This window comes from Dendrobates tinctorius, unplaced genomic scaffold (assembly GCF_039654945.1).
Source record: "Dendrobates tinctorius isolate UK_male_01 unplaced genomic scaffold, ASM3965494v1 ptg000099l, whole genome shotgun sequence".
Taxonomy (NCBI): Eukaryota; Metazoa; Chordata; class Amphibia; order Anura; family Dendrobatidae; genus Dendrobates; species Dendrobates tinctorius.
The window spans coordinates 2,759,950-2,782,631 of NW_027361767.1; the positions used below are offsets into that span (position 1 = coordinate 2,759,950).

At 44.9% G+C, this 22,682-nt stretch overlaps 1 protein-coding gene across 4 annotated transcripts; it reads left to right on the forward strand.

Moving 5' to 3' along the window:
• The first annotated feature begins 3,377 nt into the window (after positions 1-3,377).
• PLPPR2 (phospholipid phosphatase related 2) lies at positions 3,378-18,824 on the forward strand. Of its 4 annotated transcripts, none has more exons than XM_073587437.1 (8): positions 3,378-3,744; positions 8,387-8,472; positions 9,505-9,708; positions 12,712-12,835; positions 14,045-14,295; positions 14,709-14,885; positions 16,550-16,681; positions 18,322-18,824. In XM_073587437.1, the coding sequence occupies exons 1-8, from the start codon at positions 3,735-3,737 to the stop codon at positions 18,514-18,516; spliced, it is 1,179 nt and encodes a 392-aa protein (XP_073443538.1). In that variant the 5' UTR covers positions 3,378-3,734; the 3' UTR covers positions 18,517-18,824. The 4 variants fall into 4 exon arrangements, with proteins under 4 accessions (XP_073443538.1, XP_073443539.1, XP_073443540.1 ...); XM_073587438.1 differs by having other exon boundaries at positions 3,379-3,744; positions 9,520-9,708; XM_073587439.1 differs by having other exon boundaries at positions 3,380-3,744; positions 18,278-18,824.
• Positions 18,825-22,682: the final 3,858 nt, after the last annotated feature.

Consider the following 22,682-nt stretch of genomic DNA (forward strand, 5'->3'; position numbering starts at 1 on the left):
ATATCTTCTGGTTCTCCTGTAGTCGGGTCATGCCGGGCTCAGCTCTCCCTTAGGACCAGCAGTAATATCTTCTGGTTCTCCTGTGGTCGGGGCATGCCGGGCTCAGCTCTCCCTTAGGACGAGCAGTAATATCTTCTGGTTCTCTTGTAGTCGGGGCATGCCGGGCTCAGCTCTCCCTTAGGACGAGCAGTAATATCTTCTGCTTCTGTAGTCTGGGCATGCCGGGCTCAGCTCTCCCTTAGGACAAGCAGTAATATCTTCTGGTTCTCCTGTAGTCGGTGCATGCCGGGCTCAGCTCTCCCTTAGGACGAGCAGTAATATCTTCTGGTTCTCCTGTACTCGGGGCATGCCGGGCTCAGCTCTCCCTTAGGACGAGCAGTAATATCTACTGGTTCTCCTGTGGTCAGGGCATGCCGGGCTCAGCTCTCCCTTAGGACGAGAAGTAATACCTACTGGTTCTCCTGTAGTCGGGGCACACGGGGCTCAGCTCTCCCTTAGGACGAGCAGTAATATCTTCTGGTTCTCCTGTAGTCGGGGCATGCCGGGCTCATCTATCCCTTAGGACAAGCAGTAATATCTTCTGGTTCTCCTGTAGTCGGGGCATGCCGGGCTCAGCTCTCCCTTAGGACCAGCAGTAATATCTTCTGGTTCTCCTGTGGTCGGGGCATGCCGGACTCAGCTCTCCCTTAGGACGAGCAGTAATATATGCTGGTTCTCCTGTAGATGGGGCATGCTGGGCTCATCTCTCCCATAGGACGAGCAGTAATATCTTCTGGTTCTCCTGTAGTCGGGGCATGCCGGGCTCATCTCTCCCTTAGGACGAGCAGTAATATCTTCTGGTTCTCCTGTAGTCGGGGCATGCCGGGCTCATCTCTCCCTTAGGACGAACAGTAATATCTTCTGGTTCTCCTGTAGTCGGGGCATGCCGGGCTCAGCTCTCCCTTAGGACGAGCAGTAATATATTCTGGTTCTCCTCTGGTCGGGGCTAGCCGGGCTCAGCCCTCCCTTAGGACGAGCAGTAATATCTTCCGGTTCTTCTGTGGTCGGGGCATGCCGGGCTCAGCTCTCCCTTAGGACGAGCAGTAATATCTTCTGGTTCTCCTCTGGTCGGGACTAGCCGGGCTCAGCCCTCCCTTAGGACGAGCAGTAATATCTTCCGGTTCTTCTGTGGTCGGGGCATGCCGGGTTCAGCTCTCCCTTAGGACGAGCAGTAATATCTTCTGGTTCTCCTGTGGTCGGGCCATGCCTGGCTTAGCTCTCCCTTAGGACGAGCAGTAATATTTTCTGCTTCTCCTGTAGTCGGAGATGGCGCCCGGACCGATGGGTCGCCCTCCCTGGGCTGTGGGGTACTCGGTACCGGGCCGGTGTCAGTGGGATGTGTCACAGCAGCGGTGACCCGGACCATGGCCCTGGGCGCCCAAGTAATGGGGTAATGTGATGTAGTTTATGGAATGGAATAGTTTGTGACGCCACCTGTGGTGTTTGGCAAGCAAGATGTTAAGCCAACGCTGCGTGCAGATCCTCTGGGGCTGATGGTGTGTTGCAGCATAGATGGTGTAGCTCCCCACAGGTGAAGCTGTAACCCCAGGGCAGTGTATAGGCGCAGGTAGTGTAAAGGATGATACCAGATGTAGCGGTGCTGACAGTGTTGGCGCACAATGAATGGAAGACACCAGGGCTTGTAGTTCCAAAGCTTTACTCACAGTTCGTGGTACCCACTGGTGCCTACCTCCGTGCAGTGTCCTCCGGGGCAGAGACCCAATCAACCTCCCGGGCAAGTCAGGGTTCTCCTCTCCAACACTCCGCCAACATGTACCTTTCCTGAACGACTCCTCTATTGCGCCTTTTAGTGTGAAGAGCTCCAGTACCGTGGTACTCTGAAGTTCCTCCTGTCAGATGTTCCTAACAACTCTTCCTTGTACGGCAGACAGCTGTAGCCTACTTCGGGGACTCCCTTTATCCTGAGTCCCGGCTCCCTATACAGATGCTGTTGTGCCCCAAGTCTTGGATGGGAGTAATGCATTTACAGCCAACTACTCCACCGGTGTCTGCTGCAAAACCATAAGTGTCCATACAACCTCTGAGACCGGGCCCCAGCCTTGCGCTGAGAACCTATAGGCAGGGTTCCTCTTCCAACCCACGCCTCCTCTCTGTTCTCCTACTCCTTCGTACCGCACTGTTCCTTCTCTCGATTATGGAAGCTTAGGTTGCAGTTCTACGTCTTTCTCCTTCTGTTCCTTTCCCGTGCCAGCTGGCTCAGATCACTGATGCAGCTGCAGCACTCCTTCTCCTCGGACCCGTCCTCAGACTCTCCTGACTGACTGTCCTTACTCACTCCTCTGACCCACTGTCAGACTGACCAGTAATTCTAAGGGTATGTGCACACACTGCAGATTCACCTGCGGGTTTTTTCCCGCGGAACCGCAGGTAAAACCACAGGTAAAGTGACCTGCGGTTTTGCTGCGGTTTGCCCTGCGGTTTGACACCTGGACAATGGAATAGGTGGCAAACCGCAGCAGAATCCGCAGAAACAATTGACATGCTGCGGAAAAAAACCCGCAGCTTTTCCGCAGGTAAAAAACCGCAGCGTGAGCACTGCGGTTTTGAAAACCCATAGGCTAACATGGTAAAGTACCATGTCTGCGGAACTGCTGCAGTTCTGCTGGGCCAAAACCGCAGCAAAACCGCAGCGTGTGCACATACCCTAAACCTTCCCACTCTTTTATATGGATCTCCACTCCACCCACCTCTCAGCACATCTTGTGTTACGAAGCAAGGACCCACGAGAGGTGCTCTGCTACCCACTAAGCATGAGCCGCAATGTGGTCAGTGCTGAACTATCCTGTGTGTGGGGTGGAGTGTTGGAGTGTGGAAAGGAGTTCCCAACTTACCTAGGTGGTGGGGCACCACACCTTAGGAGAAGGTGCAGTACCTCTGTGGCGACTGAGCCTCAGGGGAGCCACACAGACCCTGTTAGCTTCTGATTGGGTCTGTTTATGTTAGTGCCACTGTTGGGTGGGATCCCTGTAATGAGGTGCACACATGAGTGCCCTAGCCCCTGTACATTGCTGGGTGACCCCACCAATCAGACAGTAACCTCCTCCCCTGCGTTCCTTAGCAGGTTCACTTCTATTCATATGGCATCTATTATCCATCTCCACCAAGATTGTCACAGTTCGGGCAGGGGGACATTGGAGACCACCAGTGTTTCAGAGTATCCTCCAAGCATTCTACATAACGTACTCTGAGTGCCATATAAAACATGCAATTCCTTATATGTCCAGTAGGGGGCGCTGCTGCAGTGTCAGGACTCAGGTATGGAGAGGTGGGTGTTATGATCACACAGCATATGCCGTCAGCCTACTAATAAGCCCCCCGCAGCTGTTACTCTCCTCCTCTTCCCTCCATCACACTATTCTTTTCCTCATCCCTCCATTGTCCGTCCTCATCCTCCTCTCCCCAACCTTCAGTCGCAGCTCATTATCCCTCTTTTTTTTTCTCATCGTTGGTATTTTTGCTGTTTGTCATTTCTACTGTATTTTTTATTGTTTTTATCCCATTTCACATATTTTCTCCCGTCATTCATCTATGACATCCTGCTTCCCCCATTAATGATCCCAATATTGTCATTTCTCTCCTTCTGTTTTCCATCGCTCTATCCAAACCCTTCTCCTTGAAGACAGTGATCAGGGAGCCAGCTGTCTCTCCTCCCTCTGAGGGGGAATATCCGCCCGATGCCAGCAGGTCTGTGCTACAACCGGGGCTGCAGGGGGCACGTTCATTATTGGGGATTGTCATCATACTATGTGTCGACTCTTCATAAATGTCAAGTGTAATCCATATCACATCATCATAACACTGATCACAGGTACCCGATAACTACCTCCAAAATGGCACATACCACACTGATCCTCTTATTACCCCTGTAACCACTCGTTACAGTAACCCGGCTCCTGACCCTCTTATTACTCCTGTAACCTCTTATTACAGTAACCCGGCTCCTGATCCTCTTATTACCCCTGTAACCTCTTATTACAGTAACCCGGCTCCTGATCCTCTTATTACCCCTGTAACCTCTTATTACAGTAACCCGGCTCCTGATCCTCTTATTACCCTGTAACCTCTTATTACAGTAACCCGGCTCCTGATCCTCTTATTACCCTGTAACCTCTTATTACAGTAACCCGGCTCCTGACCCTCTTATTACTCCTGTAACCTCTTATTACAGTAACCCGGCTCCTGATCCTCTTATTACCCCTGTAACCTCTTATTACAGTAACCCGGCTCCTGATCCTCTTATTACCCCTGTAACCTCTTATTACAGTAACCCGGCTCCTGATCCTCTTATTACTCCTGTAACCTCTTATTACAGTAACCCGGCTCCTGATCCTCTTATTACCCTGTAACCTCTTATTACAGTAACCCGGCTCCTGATCCTCTTATTACCCCTGTAACCTCTTATTACAGTAACCCGGCTCCTGATCCTCTTATTACCCCTGTAACCTCTTATTACAGTAACCCGGCTCCTGATCCTCTTATTACCCTGTAACCTCTTATTACAGTAACCCGGCTCCTGATCCTCTTATTACCCCTGTAACCTCTTATTACAGTAACCCGGCTCTGGATCCTCTTATTACCCCTGTAACCTCTTATTACAGTAACCCGGCTCCTGATCCTCTTATTACCCTGTAACCTCTTATTACAGTAACCTGGCTCCTGATCCTCTTATTACCCCTGTAACCTCTTATTACAGTAACCCGGCTCCTGATCCTCTTATTACCCCTGTAACCTCTTATTACAGTAACCCGGCTCCTGATCCTCTTATTACCCCTGTAACCTCTTATTACAGTAACCCGGCTCCTGATCCTCTTATTACCCCTGTAACCTCTTATTACAGTAACCCGGCTCCTGATCCTCTTATTACCCCTGTAACCTCTTATTACAGTAACCCGGCTCCTGATCCTCTTATTACCCCTGTAACCTCTTATTACAGTAACCCGGCTCCTGATCCTCTTATTACCCCTGTAACCTCTTATTACAGTAACCCGGCTCCTGATCCTCTTATTACCCCTGTAACCTCTTATTACAGTAACCCGGCTCCTGATCCTCTTATTACCCTGTAACCTCTTATTACAGTAACCCGGCTCCTGATCCTCTTATTACCCTGTAACCTCTTATTACAGTAACCCGGCTCCTGATCCTCTTATTACCCCTGTAACCTCTTATTACAGTAACCCGGCTCCTGATCCTCTTATTACCCTGTAACCTCTTATTACAGTAACCCGGCTTGGGATCCTCTTATTACCCTGTAACCTCTTATTACAGTAACCCGGCTCCTGATCCTCTTGTTACCCCTGTAACCTCTTATTATAGTAACCCGGCTCCTGATCCTCTTATTACCCCTGTAACCTCTTATTACAGTAACCCGGCTCCTGATCCTCTTATTACCCCTGTAACCTCTTATTACAGTAACCCGGCTCCGGATCCTCTTATTACCCTGTAACCTCCTATTACAGTAACCCGGCTCCTGATCCTCTTATTACCCCTGTAACCTCTTATTACAGTAACCCGGCTCCTGATCCTCTTATTACCCATGTAACCTCTTATTAGAGTAACCCGGCTCCTGACCCAGTTATTACAGTAACCCGGCTCCTGATCCTTTTATTACCCCTGTAACCTCTTATTACAGTCACCCGGCTCCGGATCCTCTTATTACCATGTAACCTCCTATTACAGTAACCCGGCTCCTGATCCTCTTATTACCCCTGTAACCTCTTATTACAGTAACCCGGCTCCTGATCCTCTTATTACCCATGTAACCTCTTATTACAGTAACCCGGCTCCTGATCCTCTTATTACCCTGTAACCTCTTATTACAGTCACCCGGCTCCTGATCCTCTTATTACCCCTGTAACCTCTTATTACAGTAACCCGGCTCCTGATCCTCTTATTACCCCTGTAACCTCTTATTACAGTAACCCGGCTCCTGATCCTCTTATTACCCTGTAACCTCTTATTACAGTAACCCGGCTCCTGATCCTCTTATTACCCCTGTAACCTCTTATTACAGTAACCCGGCTCCTGATCCTCTTATTACCCTGTAACCTCTTATTACAGTAACCCGGCTTGGGATCCTCTTATTACCCTGTAACCTCTTATTACAGTAACCCGGCTCCTGATCCTCTTGTTACCCCTGTAACCTCTTATTATAGTAACCCGGCTCCTGATCCTCTTATTACCCCTGTAACCTCTTATTACAGTAACCCGGCTCCTGATCCTCTTATTACCCCTGTAACCTCTTATTACAGTAACCCGGCTCCGGATCCTCTTATTACCCTGTAACCTCCTATTACAGTAACCCGGCTCCTGATCCTCTTATTACCCCTGTAACCTCTTATTACAGTAACCCGGCTCCTGATCCTCTTATTACCCATGTAACCTCTTATTAGAGTAACCCGGCTCCTGACCCAGTTATTACAGTAACCCGGCTCCTGATCCTTTTATTACCCCTGTAACCTCTTATTACAGTCACCCGGCTCCGGATCCTCTTATTACCCTGTAACCTCCTATTACAGTAACCCGGCTCCTGATCCTCTTATTACCCCTGTAACCTCTTATTACAGTAACCCGACTCCTGATCCTCTTATTACCCATGTAACCTCTTATTACAGTAACCCGGCTCCTGATCCTCTTATTACCCATGTAACCTCTTATTACAGTAACCCGGCTCCTGATCCTCTTATTACCCTGTAACCTCTTATTACAGTCACCCGGCTCCTGATCCTCTTATTACCCCTGTAACCTCTTATTACAGTAACCCGGCTCCTGATCCTCTTATTACCCATGTAACCTCTTATTACAGTAACCCGGCTCCTGATCCTCTTATTACCCTGTAACCTCTTATTACAGTCACCCGGCTCCTGATCCTCTTATTACCCCTGTAACCTCTTATTACAGTAACCTGGCTCCTGATCCTCTTATTACCCCTGTAACCTCTTATTACAGTAACCTGGCTCCTGATCCTCTTATTACCCCTGTAACCTCTTATTACAGTAACCCGGCTCCTGATCCTCTTATTACCCATGTAACCTCTTATTACAGTAACCCGGCTCCTGATCCTCTTATTACCCTGTAACCTCTTATTACAGTCACCCGGCTCCTGATCCTCTTATTACCCCTGTAACCTCTTATTACAGTAACCCGGCTCCTGATCCTCTTATTACCCTGTAACCTCTTATTACAGTAACCCGGCTCCTGATCCTCTTATTACCCTGTAACCTCTTATTACAGTCACCCGGCTCCTGATCCTCTTATTACCCCTGTAACCTCTTATTACAGTAACCCGGCTCCTGATCCTCTTATTACCCTGTAACCTCTTATTACAGTAACCCGGCTCCTGATCCTCTTATTACCCATGTAACCTCTTATTACAGTAACCCGGCTCCTGATCCTCTTATTACCTCTGTAACCTCTTATTACAGTAACCCGGCTCCTGATCCTCTTATTACCCTGTAACCTCTTATTACAGTAACCCGTCTCCTGATCCTCTTATTACTCCTGTAACCTCTTGTTATTACAGTAACCCGTCTCCTGATCCTCTTATTACACTGTAACACCTTTTTACTAACATCTCATTACAGTAATTGATCTTACAGCCCTGATACTATTGTTTCACTTTTACAAATATATATGTTCAGTACATGTAGTCCTACTGTGCAGATATCAAAGTGCCTTTAACTATTGGAGCCTTAGGGTGCACAAAACAGTGTCTCAACAAGAAAAAATATATATTATAATGTATGATATTTTGTTCCTGTGGGGATCCCTAAGCTTCAGCTTTTTCAGTCTTAAAGGGAATCTGTCTGCAACATTTCACCCCCCACCTCCATACTATTTATATGCGCATGTAGCTCTTTCAAAGACAAGTCCAGCTATACCTTTAAATGGCCAGTCTGTGCCTCCATTACTGTGAAATCAAGCTGTAAATTGATATACAAATGATGCTTAATAGTTATTTGTAGATTTGAAACCTCTGTCACTCCAGCTCCATTCCATGCCTCCTTCTGCTTGACTGATGACTCATTTGACTGACATCATACAGCATAGAAGATGTCAGTCAAGCAGGAGGCGGGGAATAGAGCTGGAGTGACAGAAGATTTGGACTACAAATAGATCTTAAGCCTCAATCAATTTAAACACTGATTTCACAGTGACGGAGGAATGAACTGGCCATGTAAAAAAGGTATTACTGGACTTGACTATGAGCTATATGAACTCATAAATAGTTTTGGGGTGAAATACTGCTGAGAGATTCCCTTTAAGAACAATATGGTCTCAATCTTTTTATTGCTGTAACCTGGCGCTTATTATTTCTGTTTGTTTGCAGGTTGTTCTGGAGCTGCACACATGGCGGCCAGTGAGCCAGAGATTAAAAGCAGTGTCTCCTTCATACCATGTTTCTTATTTGTAGAGGTAATTCCTCCGCGGTCAGGACCTGTGCATGGTTGTATAGTTTGTTGTTTGGGGAAGGTGCCATACTCCTGTTGTTTCCCTTCTGTCTTTGTGGTGAAAGTTTAGTTTTGTGGCATGACATTAGGCCAAGGTAACATGATTCATGTGGTCGGAGACATAGTCATAGTGTGCTGGTCAGCACCATCAAACATGGACAGACGCCAGAACCTATTGGGACTGGAGTCCCATGGTAATCTGGGGGAACATGTTTTATACCATTCAGTCGGAGGGTAGGGAAGGTGCCACATGCCAACCAATATATGCCAACCAATATATGCCAACCTCATACCCTCGCATTTACCGCGTCTGCAATATGCCACCATAAGCCGTGCAAGCTGCATGAGGCACATATAAGCCATCTCCTTCTGATCCTTCTAATCATATCCCTACATAATGAGATATTATTATTTTAGTTTCCACATCCCGGACGCCTTAGTGACATGTTATATTAGTCTTGGGCACATTAGATAATTCGATAGAATTTGGGCACCATGACGTGATTCAGTGCAGCCTTTTACATGAAGTTGAAGTTGGGAATTTGTGACAAGAGAAGGTGTGACCAGAGGGTGAGACGTGAAAGTGGGACACGGGTGACATGACGTGGTGGGATTAGGCACGGTGATGGGAGTGGAAGACGTGACAAAATGTGTGGAGATTGTTGACGGCTGAACCAGATTCCGCGCACAGTTCCTCACATCTTTTGCTTTGTCCTTTTTCCTTCTTACCCTTTGTACTTTCTGTTCTTCCTCTTTCCTACATATTATTTGTAGCCCTCAGTGCTCTTTTTCAGATTTTTGTTTGAGTAATTCTTCCTAAACCCATTATCTACCTTATTCTCCAGATCCCACCTTCCTTTCTCTGTCTTCTGTATGTCTTCCTCTCTTCCTTGCTTTCACTAGTCTTCACTGTCTCCATCACTCTCTAACGCTTCCAACATTTTTCCCTCTCTTCACGTCTTTCTTCTCTGCCCTCATTCCTTGCTCGTCTGACAAGATGCTCTATTTCCAGCTCGTCCTGATGGCCGGTACGGTTATCCTTTCCTACCATTTTGAGTACACGGACACCTTCCCTGTCCATTCCCAGGGATTTTTTTGCTATGACAGCACCTTGTCGAAACCTTATCCGGGTCCTGAAAGTGCCAGCCGGGTCCCTCCACGTATCCTGTACCCGCTGATCACCGTGCTGCCAGTCCTCACGGTAGGTAGATTTTCCTTAGGTGTATACGATGAGACTGTAGATCTTCCGGGCGGGTTGTAGATCTTACAGATGTCTGTCTATGGTTGTCACAATCTGATGTGACGGTGTAAGACAGGGTGACAGCAGGGACTCACAATGGCCGGGCGCTGACATGGTTATTGTGCATGCGTTCGGGTGCCGTAGGCTCTTGAAGATCTTTTTTTTTCTTGCACATTCCTTACACATGAAGAAGCCAAATATTTCCACTGAATGAAGTGAAGAACAGCAATTCACAAACGTTATATAATGACCACAAGAAGGTCATCGTAAACTGAAGAACATCGCACTTCTAGTAGGTCACCAGGTAAGAAAATATCCAATGTTGGTCATAGCGTTTCTGTCTTTTAGAACTATAGTTGGGATATGATCGTTTCTTCCGAATATCACGTTTTTACAGTTCCTGGTCATAATAAGAAAAGACTACAACTATTGCTTGGGAATGGAAAGCACCACAATGCCCTGTCTTGTAGTATCCTGGTCACGGTGTAAATAGTCAAAAACGTCATGCTTCATGCTGGTAATGATACGTTTTTTATATCCAGGATGTCCTTTCTTCTAGAAACTTGGTTTCGATATTAAACATTTCCCCAGAATGTCCCATCTGTGTCATGTTTCACAAGAATGACCTGTTTTCTGGATTCCAGTTTTTTTTTTCTTTAATAAGAATGCTGTATCTCAAGAATGATCTATTTTCTGGAATTCTGGTCATCAAACAAACTGTTTCTCCAGAATACCTTTGTTCTGGAATTCTGGATGCAATATAAATAATATTTCTCCAGAATGTTCTGTTTTTCTAGAAATCTGGTCTCATTATGATGACTGTTTCCGAAAGAATATCAGCTTTTCTGGAATTCTTGTCGCAATATAAATAGTATTAGCGTTGTTTTGGTCTTTCTTGGTTGTCTCTAGTTATCTTGTTGTCGTTTTTAATCTCCTCTTCACTTTTCTGAGCATTTTCTAAAAGTGTGGGTCATAATATGCATAGGACATTGTTTTGGCTCACCTGGTGAGGTGGATCCTCCAAGTTCAAGGTCAGGGTGGGTACTCGGACCACGGGAGTTGGGTCAGCAGGCAGGTAAGGCACACTTAGAACAGGTAGTAGAAGCACTAGATGCCACAGGCAGACAGGAGACCAGGAAGCAGGTAGTAGAAGCAGTGAAGGCTGCAGGCAGACAGGAGACAAGGAAGCAGATAGCAGTGGTACTGGAGGCTGCAGGCAGGCATGAGACCAGTAAGCAGAGGTACTGGAGGCTGCAGACAAAAAGGAGACCAGGAAGAATGTAGAAAGGACTCACAAACACTGAAAGTCTTAATACCAAGACACAGGTCTGTATCTTGGTGAGCCTTGTATAGGTCCAGGCAGACGAGCACATGAGAGTACATCGGGCCACCTGCAAACCCCGATGTGAAGCACAACAGTGTTCAGTGGATCGGGGTGAGGGGAGCGTGTGTAACAGACATGATACATTTTCAGTCTGGATATTTTAGCTTCACATTGAGGTACAAAGGAGAGAGATGATGTGTGACACCCCCTGAAATTATCACTTTTTTGATTTTGACACTGCAATGTGCTATACTAGGGAATTATTGTATGTTGATGTTTGATGCATACTGCTTAACGTGGTTTATTGCAATGCCTATCAATTGGGCCTGTAGAAAAGTAGATAGCTCAGAAGGTGGGAGGAAATTTTGGGAGTTATTAGAGAATTAATTTCAGGGGTGTGTGTGTGAAAGGAAGATTTTCAGAGGTAGCATGTTTGCAATTGGTTTCAAAAGTGGCAGCTTGGATCCTAAGACGGCCAAAATAGATTGGAGTGCAAACAGAAAGGTGACCTCATCTGCACTGGGTGCGTCCAGGAGACCAGAAGGTGCTGGTTTGTGGGGACCATGAGACAGCATAGACCAAGTAGGGCTGAAAGAGGCAACGTGTGAGCCAGACATGGGATTTTTAGTGAAGAAATCCTGGACTTGCCAGCAGTGTGCATGGGCTTCAGGATGGACATTTATCAGACAGACACATACATTAAATGTGGCTCTTACCACCTTGCCTGTGGTCATGTGAGGTGATTAAACACTATGTTCTGACTACCAAGATGGGAACACAAGCCTTGTACCTGTTACCACCTTCATATATGTTCCATCAGTAATGTTTACTTTATCTTTATTATCTGGACTGAGAGCTTCCTTGCCAGTATCTTAAATCGGAGTCATCTAGGGATATTCGGCACGAGTGAGAAACATGTAAAGCGTTTAACATCACACACACACAACCAGCAGAACTCCTTTCACTAGTGTTCGGTGTCGCAGAATAACACCTCTGCCTGTACAACCCTTACAGAGGCTCGGATAGATTCGGTCAAGGATCCACTATGTTTTATTTGTTTTCCACAATATTTTCTAAAGTTTGTCAGCCCCAAAGTTTAAAGGTGTTGTTTCAGTCCAACTTTTTATTTTACATCTTTTACTTAAAGAAAAGTGCATAGAAAAACTCCCCACCTGCAAGCTTCTTACATTCACACATTCTCAACCAAGTACCTTAATAGTCTAGTTGGCAAGTAATAAACTTCACAATCAACCAATATGAACTTTTTAGAGAGCTCTGAGCTTCCAAGTATCTTCTTTCACAATGACGATGGGAGGTTCACAAAATATATCTTTTAACCTACAGTATTATCTGACCTCTTCTCCACCAAACTCCCCAACAACTGCTACTCCGACTGTGAGCAGGCCAGCTTCATTACTGACGGCTGTGATCAGATTCTTCTGCTCAGCCATATTCCAAAACTTTTATAGAAATCCTTAGAAGCGTGAAGGTTCTTCTAGCAGCAAAAGGAATTGACAAGCTACACCTTTACTGTATGATTTTCGCTAGGCATGTGATGTTCTACAAGCTCCTATGGATATGGTGTCCAGTTGTCGGACCATGATATGTGGTACTAATGGCGAGTTGTCTTCCGATTACAGATCCTCCTGGGAGAAGTGTCCACCGTCCTTATCAATCCACGCAGGAGTAGCAGGGAGAAGATCATTTCATGTGGAGATTGTTGCTTCTTCAATCCTCTTCTGCGACGTATTGTCAGGATCTTGGGTGAGTTATCCAGCTCGATGACCTGACATGGCTCGAAGCTTCTAGCTCCAGTAAAACAACTATCAACAAGTCTAACTTTATAACAGTGAAGCTGTATAGTACAAGTGAGTACATCATTATCCCAGCAACTATCCAGTTATGATATAGGCGAACCTATGGGTCTTCCACACTGAAAATAATGGGACACAGTCCAGAATGAAAGAAGAGGCAAGACTTCCATATAGTCTGACATCACAGGACAAGTAAAGCTGGCCATACACATGAGATAGCAGACAAACTTTTCTCCCTGCTCGTGCAGTCAAGAGTTAATTTGTGCTCAGTGGGTATAGAGGAGAAAGCCACTGCCAGAAATCTCTGTTATTAGCTTATCTCCCCAATTGATTCTGACTGCCCAATCCTTCTCTCTTCCAACATCATCTGCTTGGTGACAGTCGTGAGGCCCCCATACGTAGCAGATGGTCGGCGGCTGGTCCCACCAAAATCATTGGGTTCAGACAACTTTCATCCGATGTGTTTGAGGGTATAAATTCTCGACTGAAGTTGATCTCTCCTTGAGGCAGAGGTGTAAAGTTCCCCCATAGGCTGACTTTGGCTTAACCCACTGATACTATTGGGATCGATCAACGGCCTAATATTTATGGGGACCTCCAGATTCTCCTCCAACATGTGATGTCGGGGGAGATAAGGATCTGGGGGGGGAGTCTGGGATCAGATGGCATACCCTCTTGTTGTCTGTGAAATAAGCCGCGGTTGGAAGAGGAGTTTGGTGACGGCTCCTGCATAGAGACCTCAGAGTGATCCTGTGTGTGTAAAGTTAGCTGTCGGATAAACGATCTTTCAAACTATCTTTTGTCCAACTTGTACCTGTTGGGCTCCAGTGCAAAATTTGTAACCGGGCCCGGCCTACCATGTGGATGTTATAAAACCAATATGTTAGGGCTTATAAACCAGGGCCTAATGGCGACTGTTACCTCTGCACCCATACACTGCGGCACTGCTGAGAAGTAAAGTGACCTGTTAGCCTCATCGACACTCAAACTTTGCATTATTGCATTAACAGCAGGTATAATGGAGCCACCATGGGCGCCGCTGAGGCACGCTGTCCAGAGGTCACTATGTGGGCACCTTTGTGACTATAATGATGCCAAACTTGGTAAAAAAATACATGATAATTAGTTTGACTAATTGTCTTTTATGTTTACGACTTAGGGCTTTTCTCATTTGGTCTTTTTTGCACCGTGATCTTTGCTGGAGCTGTTCAGACAGTCACCGGTAACCAGGCCCCTCACTTCTTGTCTGTCTGCCGTCCCAACTACACTGCCCTGGGATGCAAGTCCCATATGCAGTATATCTCCACACCCTATGCTTGTGACGGGGACCCTGATCTTATCATCGAGGCTCGGAAAGCCTTCCCCTCCAAACCTGCCGCACTTGGAGCGTATGCTGCAGTTTACACTACGGTAAGTCCAGTTTGGCTTTAGTTACTTAACTTTTTCCAATTTCTTCCTTTGTTATATATTCTCTAGAGATCTTAGATGTCCATTAATTCTTCCTTCATCTAGTGGTATTGTGAAAAGTCCAGATATAATAAGTCTATTGAAAAGAGCCTGGTGCCACTGAAAAAGTAAAAATGCAGTGCCAAGTGCCTGTAATGATAATCTAAACCTATAGACATGGACTAGTAGTGGTACGTTATGTACTCACCAAGGGGGTTTGCCTTGTAAGAGCACCGAGAGCTTGGAAATGTAAGTGTCATGGGAGGAAGTCAGTTGAGAGAAAAGGTGCAGCACAAGAGAAGTCTCCCATAACTGTATACAGAATATAACAGAGCAAAGCGACATACAGGAATCTCACTGATCATTGATGCCCACAGATGTACGTCACCCTCGTGCTGAAAGTGAAGGGCTCCCGGCTGGTAAAGCCTTCCCTGTGCCTGGCACTGCTGTCTCCTTCCTGGCTCCTTTGTTTGCTGCGAGTGGCTGAATACCGTAACCACTGGAGAGACGTTCTTGCCGGGACCATAACCGGAGCAGCTATCGCTGTTTTCTTGGTAAGAATTTGGAAATGTCCAATAGCATTAGGCATGGGTCAACTAAAGTTCTTATTTGGCACATTGTCACGACCACTCCCCAACTACTCGCTGCACACGTGACTCGGATGTTACTTCAAAGGGGAACTACGTTTCTCACTCTCTCGTCTGCTCACCTATTGCAATAGGCTGACAATGAGCTAAGCGCCAGTTCACACTGCCACACCACACTTCTTGCTGCCACCACTTGCCATTTTGATAGCGAGGATGACTAACTGGGTGACAAACTACTACACACGCACACCCAACTTTTCCAAATGCCTGATAAGTGCTTTACTTGCATTGTAACATACACAGGGTAACATAACCAGGATGTACTTTCCCTCTTTGAGGTTGTGAGTACGTTTAAAGCAGCACGGAACAAACTTATTAAATAAATTAAGAAAAAAGTGCGAACAGATGAACTAGCACTACACACTCACGAGGCAAAAACAGGATAAAACAAAAAGAAATGAATCACGAAGGGTTGCCAGCTGTACTATCTACCTTAGGAACAAATATCTTCCCCTTTGAGGTAGCACCTCCCTGCTAACGAGGAGGTACACACTTAAAGTTTGCACTTCTAGAAACTCATCTGCTAGCTGATTAATAGATCTAAACACAGAAAATGCTGCCAGATGTCCAGTGATATCGGAAACGTCTTGCCACTTTTCAGCCTTCATCTCATTTTCAGAGTTCGGGGAGGAGACAAAGAGAGAGAAGAGAGAAATTATCCAGCTCCAACGTTCGGGGCCTCTTGATTTCCTTGGGGTTCAGGTTCAAGTTCGGATACAGTTCTAGTACCCGAACCGAACTTTGGTGTAGAGTTCATTTTAACCCGACATACCCAAACATCCACGAGTCCCTAGTCATAAGCCATCCCCCACTGGTGCATCACAAGTAGACCTCTAGACTGGCCCATGTCATATTTATTTATTTGACTCATTTATAGAGCGCCATTAATTCCACAGCGCTTTACAGACATTATTGGCGCTGTCCCCGATGGGGCTCACAATCTAAGTTCCCTATCTGTATGTCTTTGGAACGTGGGAGGAAACCGGAGAACCCGGAGGAAACCCACACAAACACGGGGAGAACATACAAACTCCTTGCAGATGTTGTCCTTGGTGGGATTCGAACGCAGAACCCCAGCGCTGCGAGCCACCATCTTTGCAAATATTACCGGTGGTTGATGAAGGATCAACTAACTGAATTCCAAAATATTGGTTGATTGTGAAAAGTTTAGATATTATCGGTTTGTTCTGAAGCCAAATGTCATCCAGTAGGTGTCTCATTTATTGGATATAATAACGAGAATAAAATCTACTAAAACTCCAAAAATAATTCACATGCTCATGTGAAAAAGAACAACACAATCACTAACACTTGTAGGACTATTGGTGGAGCTGGACCTTCTCATCATGTTTGGTTTGGACATTGTCCATGGTAGACTATGGTGGTTTCGGGATAATATCTATTGTCCTTGGTAGTCTTGGGTATTTTAGGGCTTATCACGTAATGTTCCTAGTGGTTTGAGATCATGATGGAATTAATAGAAAAGGTTTAAGACAGGAAAGAATACAAACCTATCCTGTATGTGATTGTATTATCTCTTTATCTCTCTCTTTTGGCTTTTATAACTTCAGGTAACCTGTGTACTGAATAATTTTGGGCGTTCCTCACCAGAAGAGGTTGACTTGATTCAGAAAGAGCAAGAAGACGTCTTTGAGGCTGAAAACCCTCTAGCTGCTGCTTGTGAAAAGTTTAGTGTAGTAAAGGTAAGGGGAAAAACTGTCTATAAAGTGTAAATAACAGGGGTAACTAGATAGGAGTCAGTAATGTGGTGTTTTGTGGTGTTTCTATGACATGCAGATAACAGATTGGTGGAGATCTAATGCACAGGAAAGGCTACAGGCTGCACCTAGTGCGGCAGCACGCAGCATGTCACAGGCAATATACAAAACGCAGCCCTCTTCGAGAAGGGGCATCAGCCATACAACAAGTACAGAAAGCAACAAGCAAAAACGCTACCTATAATGATAGGAGTGCACGACTCAAAATACAGAAAGAAATAACAATCACCTTTATTGATACACAAGTAAAAAAAAAACAATATAGAAACATAAACAATATTATTATTATTATCATTTATTTATATAGCACCATTGATTCCATGGTGCTGTACATGAGACAAAGAAAGTACTGGACGGACTAATAACAGTGTAATTGGTGGATTCGGTTCTGGTTCTAAATAAAATGATCCACAATCTCAGACACAGAAAGTCGCTGCGTCATTAAATTAGGATAAGCGGAAACAAGAACCATATGTTTTGCCAGTTACTTCAAGGAAAATAGAGAGAGAGAGTGTTGCCTGGCTCTGTGCTACCACGGGCAGGCTCAGCACACGCCACTACCTTTACTAGATCCCATAGGTTGACTTGGCTTTAACCCTTTAACCCCACAGAATTTACTGCTGGCTGGTGGGGCAGGCTGGCAGGAGTACGCAGGTGTAGCCGGGTCAGAACCAAGAGAGAATTCAAAAGAATGGTCAGGAAACGGGAATACAAAGAAGCTAAGCAGGAGATGAAAGCACAGGACTGAACCAGAGTAGATAAACGTATAACTGGCAGTGGGAGTCAGAGTTTCAGGTGTTTAAATAGAAGACAGCCCTGTCCCAGGCTCATAGAAAGGAGCTGTCTACACAGTCAGGGCTGAGCAGCACCGAAAGTCCCAAGAAATAAACAGAACTGCATCACGCAGAAAAATATGTGCAGCACCGCTCAGCAACCGAAATGCAAACAGAGGGGATAGGAACTGGCCTGGATGTTACTCGGGTGTACAGAGCAATATACACAGTCTAAAGGAGAAAAGCAATATATGTGGTATATGGGAAAAGTAATGCATGCAAAGTAAATACCCAGTGATAATAATGCTGCCTTACTAGGAGAACTGCACCTGACTCACATTTCGCAATATGCTTACAAGTTTCCCCTGACAAAGCATATTGCGAAACAAGTGTCTGATATGGTTCTAGAGTTGAGGCAGCATTATTACCTTGGGGTTTTCACTATATATCTATTACTTTTCCCATAGACCATATTGAATGTTCTATAGCCTGTATATATTGGTCTATATTCTAGCAGATACTTACCAGACACAGCGGTAACATCAGAGATCTTCGCTACATAGCTAATATGGCTTTTAACAGTTCTCTGTGGGTGTCTTTAGTAATATGTACCCAATAAAAATGGCTGTCCTGATTGTGAGCTTGTGATTGGTTCATATAATCTTCTGGTGAACGTTACTAAATGGTACAAGCCGCCATGACAGTTCTCGCTCTAAGGTAAAGTGTATGATTTTTATATATCTTCTAGAGTACAAGCGACTGTGACATCATCCCTCAATCTCATCCCAATAGGATCTTGGAAGTTCACCCACCGATGTCGCCCGACCCTCCTCCGTGTCTTGTTCCTGTAACCCCCGATGTTCTGATCCCCTCAAACTGTATTTCCAGTCAAGTATAAGCCCTGCGGCCTACACAGCGAGGATGTGGGGACAAGCTCTCCCCCAAAAACACCACTGTTATCAAGAGCTGGAGGAAGCCGAATGGTGAGCGGCAGCCAAAGCCCGGACGTCACCGACGCCTGCTCGTTCCTGACTCGTAATATTTTACGACTGATGTTTTTGTAGTTTTGTAAATCCGGGGCGACCTTTTATTTGTATACATGTAGCACCTACGAGGAAATCTACTAAGGGATCCTTCTCTATCAGCACAAGCACCACTTACCCATTCAGCTTCATATTCATGCTATGGTAGGGTTTTTTTTCCCATTGAGTTAGTATTATAGCAGTTATATTCTTGTACAGTGCCTTGCGAAAGTATTCGTCCCCCTGGAACTTTTTCAACCTTTTCCCACATATCATGCTTCAAACGTAAAGATACCAAATGTATTTTTTTGGTGAAGAATCAACAACAAGTGGGACACAATTGTGAAGTTGAACGAAATTTATTGGTTTTTTAAATTTTTGTGGAAATTCAAAAACAAAAAAGTGGGGCGTGCAATATTATTCGGCCCCTTTAACTTAATACTTTGTTGCGCCACCTTTTGCTGCGATTACAGCTGCAAGTCGCTTGGGGTATGTCTCTATCAGTTTTGTACATCGAGAGACTGAAATTCTTGCCCATTCTTCCTTGGCAAACAGCTCGAGCTCAGTGAGGTTTGATGGAGATCGTTTGAGAACAGCAGTTTTCAGCTTTTTCCACAGATTCTCGATTGGATTCAGGTCTGGACTTTGACTTGGCCATTCTAACACCTGGATACGTTTATTTGTGAACCATTCCATTGTAGATTTTGCTTTCTGTTTGGGATCATTGTCTTGTTGGAAGACAAATCTCCGTCCCAGTCTCAGGTCTTTTGCAGACTCCAACAGGTTTTCTTCAAGAATGGTCCTGTATTTGGCTCCATCCATCTTCCCATCAATTTTAACCATCTTCCCTGTCCCTGCTGAAGAAAAGCAGGCCCAAACCATGATGCTGCCACCACCATGTTTGACAGTGGGGATGGTGTGTTCAGGGTGATGAGCTGTGTTGCCTTTACACCAAACATATCGTTTAGCATTGTTGCCAAAAAGTTTGATTTTGGTTTCATCTGACCAGAGCACCTTCTTCCACATGTTTGGTGTGTCTCCCAGGTGGCTTGTTGCAAACCTTATACAACACTTTTTATGGATATCTGTGAGAAATGGCTTTCTTCTTGCCACTCTTCCATAAAGGCCAGATTTGTGCGGTGTACGACTGATTGTTGTCCTATGGACAGACTGTCCCACCTCAGCTGTAGATCTCTGCAGTTCATCCAGAGTGATCATGGGCCTCTTGGCTGCATCTCTGATCAGTCTTCTCCTTGTTTGAGATGAAAGTTTAGAGGGACGACCGGGTCTTGGTAGATTTGCAGTGGTATGATACTCCTTCCATTTCAATATGATTGCTCGCACAGTGCTCCTTGGGATGTTTAAAGTTTTGGAAATTATTTTGTATCCAAATCCAGCTTTAAACTTCTCCACAACAGTATCATGGACCTGCCTGTTGTGTTCCTTGGTCTTCGTGATGCTCTCTGTGCTTCAAACAGAACCCTGAGACTATCACAGAGCAGGTGCATTTATACGCAGACTTGATACACACGGGTGGATTATATTTATCATCATTAGTCATTTAGAACAACATTGGATCTTTCAGAGATCCACAATGAACTTCTGGAGTGAGTTTGCTGCACTGAAAGTAAAGGAGCCGAATAATATTGCACGCTCCACTTTTCAGTTTTTGAATTTCCACAAAAATTTAAAATAACCAATAGATTTCGATCAACTTCACAATTGTGTCCCACTTGTTGTTGATTGTTCACCAAAAATTTACATTTGGTATCTTTATGTTTGAAGCATGATATGTGGGAAAAGGTTGAAAAGTTCCAGGGGGCTGAATACTTTCGCAAGGCACACTACATAGGGGCAGTAGTAGTTTCGGTGCCTTGAAAAAGTATTCATACCCTGTGAACTTAAAATATTTGTGAGCTGTCAAAGGGATGATCCATGGTTTTCTAATTAATTTAAAAAAAATAAATATGAAATTTGTGATGTGCATTAGTATTCAGCCCCTGAGTCAATACTTTGTAGGACCACCTTTTGCTGTAATTACTGTTGCATTCTTTTGGGGTCTATCGCTACCAACTTTGCACATTTAGAGGTGACATTTGTGCCCCGTCTTCTTTGCACACTCGCTCTCGCTCAGTGAGATTGGATGGAGGCGTCTGTGATCAGTAATTTTCACGTCTTGTCACAGATTCTCAAAGGGATTCAGGTCTGAACTGTGATTGGGCCATTCACACACATGAATATGTTGTGATCTAAACCATCCAATGTAGCTCTGGCAGGATGTTTAAGGTCGTTATCCTGTTGGAATGTGAACCTATGCCCCACTCTCAAGTCTTTTGCAGCCTCCAGGAGGTTTTCCTTCAGTGCCCTGTATTTAGCTCCATCCATCTTCCCTTCAAATGTGACCAGCTTTCCTGCTGCATAAAAGCCTCCCTACAGTATGATGCTGCCACCACCATGTTTGACAGTGGGGATAGTGTTTTCAGGGTGATCTGCAGTGTTAGCTTTCCTGACACACATAGCGTTTTGCATTTAGTCCAAATAGTTCTACTTTGGTCTCATCTGACCAGAGCACCTTCTTCCACATGCTCACTGTGTCCCCTACATAGCTTTTTGCAAACTGCAAATGGGATGTCTTATGGCTTGTTTTCAAAAATGCCTTTCTTCTTGCCCCTCATCCATAAAGGCCAGATTTGTTCTAGAGAAGAATAGAGTCTAGATCACTCTAGAACTGTGTTTGCTTTTCTGCTGCTTCATCACACTGTCTTCTCTAGTGTTAGCTATCCCTCCTAGCTTTGCATTGTCTGCAAATTTGATTAATTAATCTTCAGTTCCCTTATGTAGATCATTTATAAAAATGTTGAACAACACTGGGGCCAGGACAGATTCTTGTGGTATCCCAGTTGAAAGACTTTTCCAATTGGATGTACAACCATTTATCATCACTCTTTGAGTACAATCACTGAACCAGTTAGGAATCCACCTAACTGTAGCCTTGTCAATCCCATACTTGGTCATTTTTTCAATAAGGAGAGTATGAGATACTTTATGAAATGCTTTGCTGCAGTCGTGATATATTATAGAATCATAGAATCATAGAATCGTAGAGTTGGAAGGGACCTCCTGGGCCATCTGGTCCAACCCCCTGCTCAAAGCAGGATTCGCTAAATCATCCCAGTCAGATGTCTGTCCAGCCTCTGTTTGAAGACTTCCATTGAAGGAGAACTCACCACTTCTCGTGGCAGCTTGTTCTACTCATTGATCACTCTAACTGTCAAAAACTTTTTTCTAATATCTAATCTGTGTCTCCTCCCATTCAGTTTCATCCCATTGCTTCTAGTCTTTCCTTGTGCAAATGAGAATAAAGTTGATCCTTCTACAATGTGACAGCCCTTTAGATATTTGTAGACAGCTATTAAGTCTCCTCTCAGTCTTCTCTTTTGCAAACTAAATATTCCCAAATCCTGCAATCTTTCCTCATAAGTCAGGGTTTGCAGACCGGTCACCATTCTGGTCGCTCTTTTCTGAACTTGCTCCAGTTGATGTCTTTTTTAAAATGTGGTGCCCAAAACTGGACACAATATTCCAGATGAGGTCTGACCAAAGAGGAGTAGAGGGAAATAATGACTTCACGTGATCTAGACTGTATGCTTCTGTTAATACATCCTAGAATTGCATTTGCCTTTTTTGCTGCTGCATCACACTGTTGACTCATATTCAGTCTGTGATCTATTAGTATACCCAAGTCTTTTTCACATGTGCTGTTGCTTAGCCCTATTCCTCCCATTCTATATATGCTTTTTTGATTTTTATTGCCCAGATGTAGTACTTTGCAGTTTTCCCTGTTAAAAACCATTCTGTTAGTTGCTGCCCACTGCTCCAGTTTATTTATATCTTTTTGAATCCTCTCTCTCTCTTCTCTAGTATTAGCTATCCCTCCTAGCTTTGTGTCATCAGCAAATTTAATCAGTTTACCCTCAATTCCTTCATCTAAATCGTTGATAAAGATGTTGAACAATACAGGGACCAGGACAGAGCCCTGTGGTACCCCACTTGAGACATTCTTCCAACTGGATGTGCAGCCATTTACGACCACTCTTTGGGTCTGATCGCTAAGCCAGTTATGAATCCACC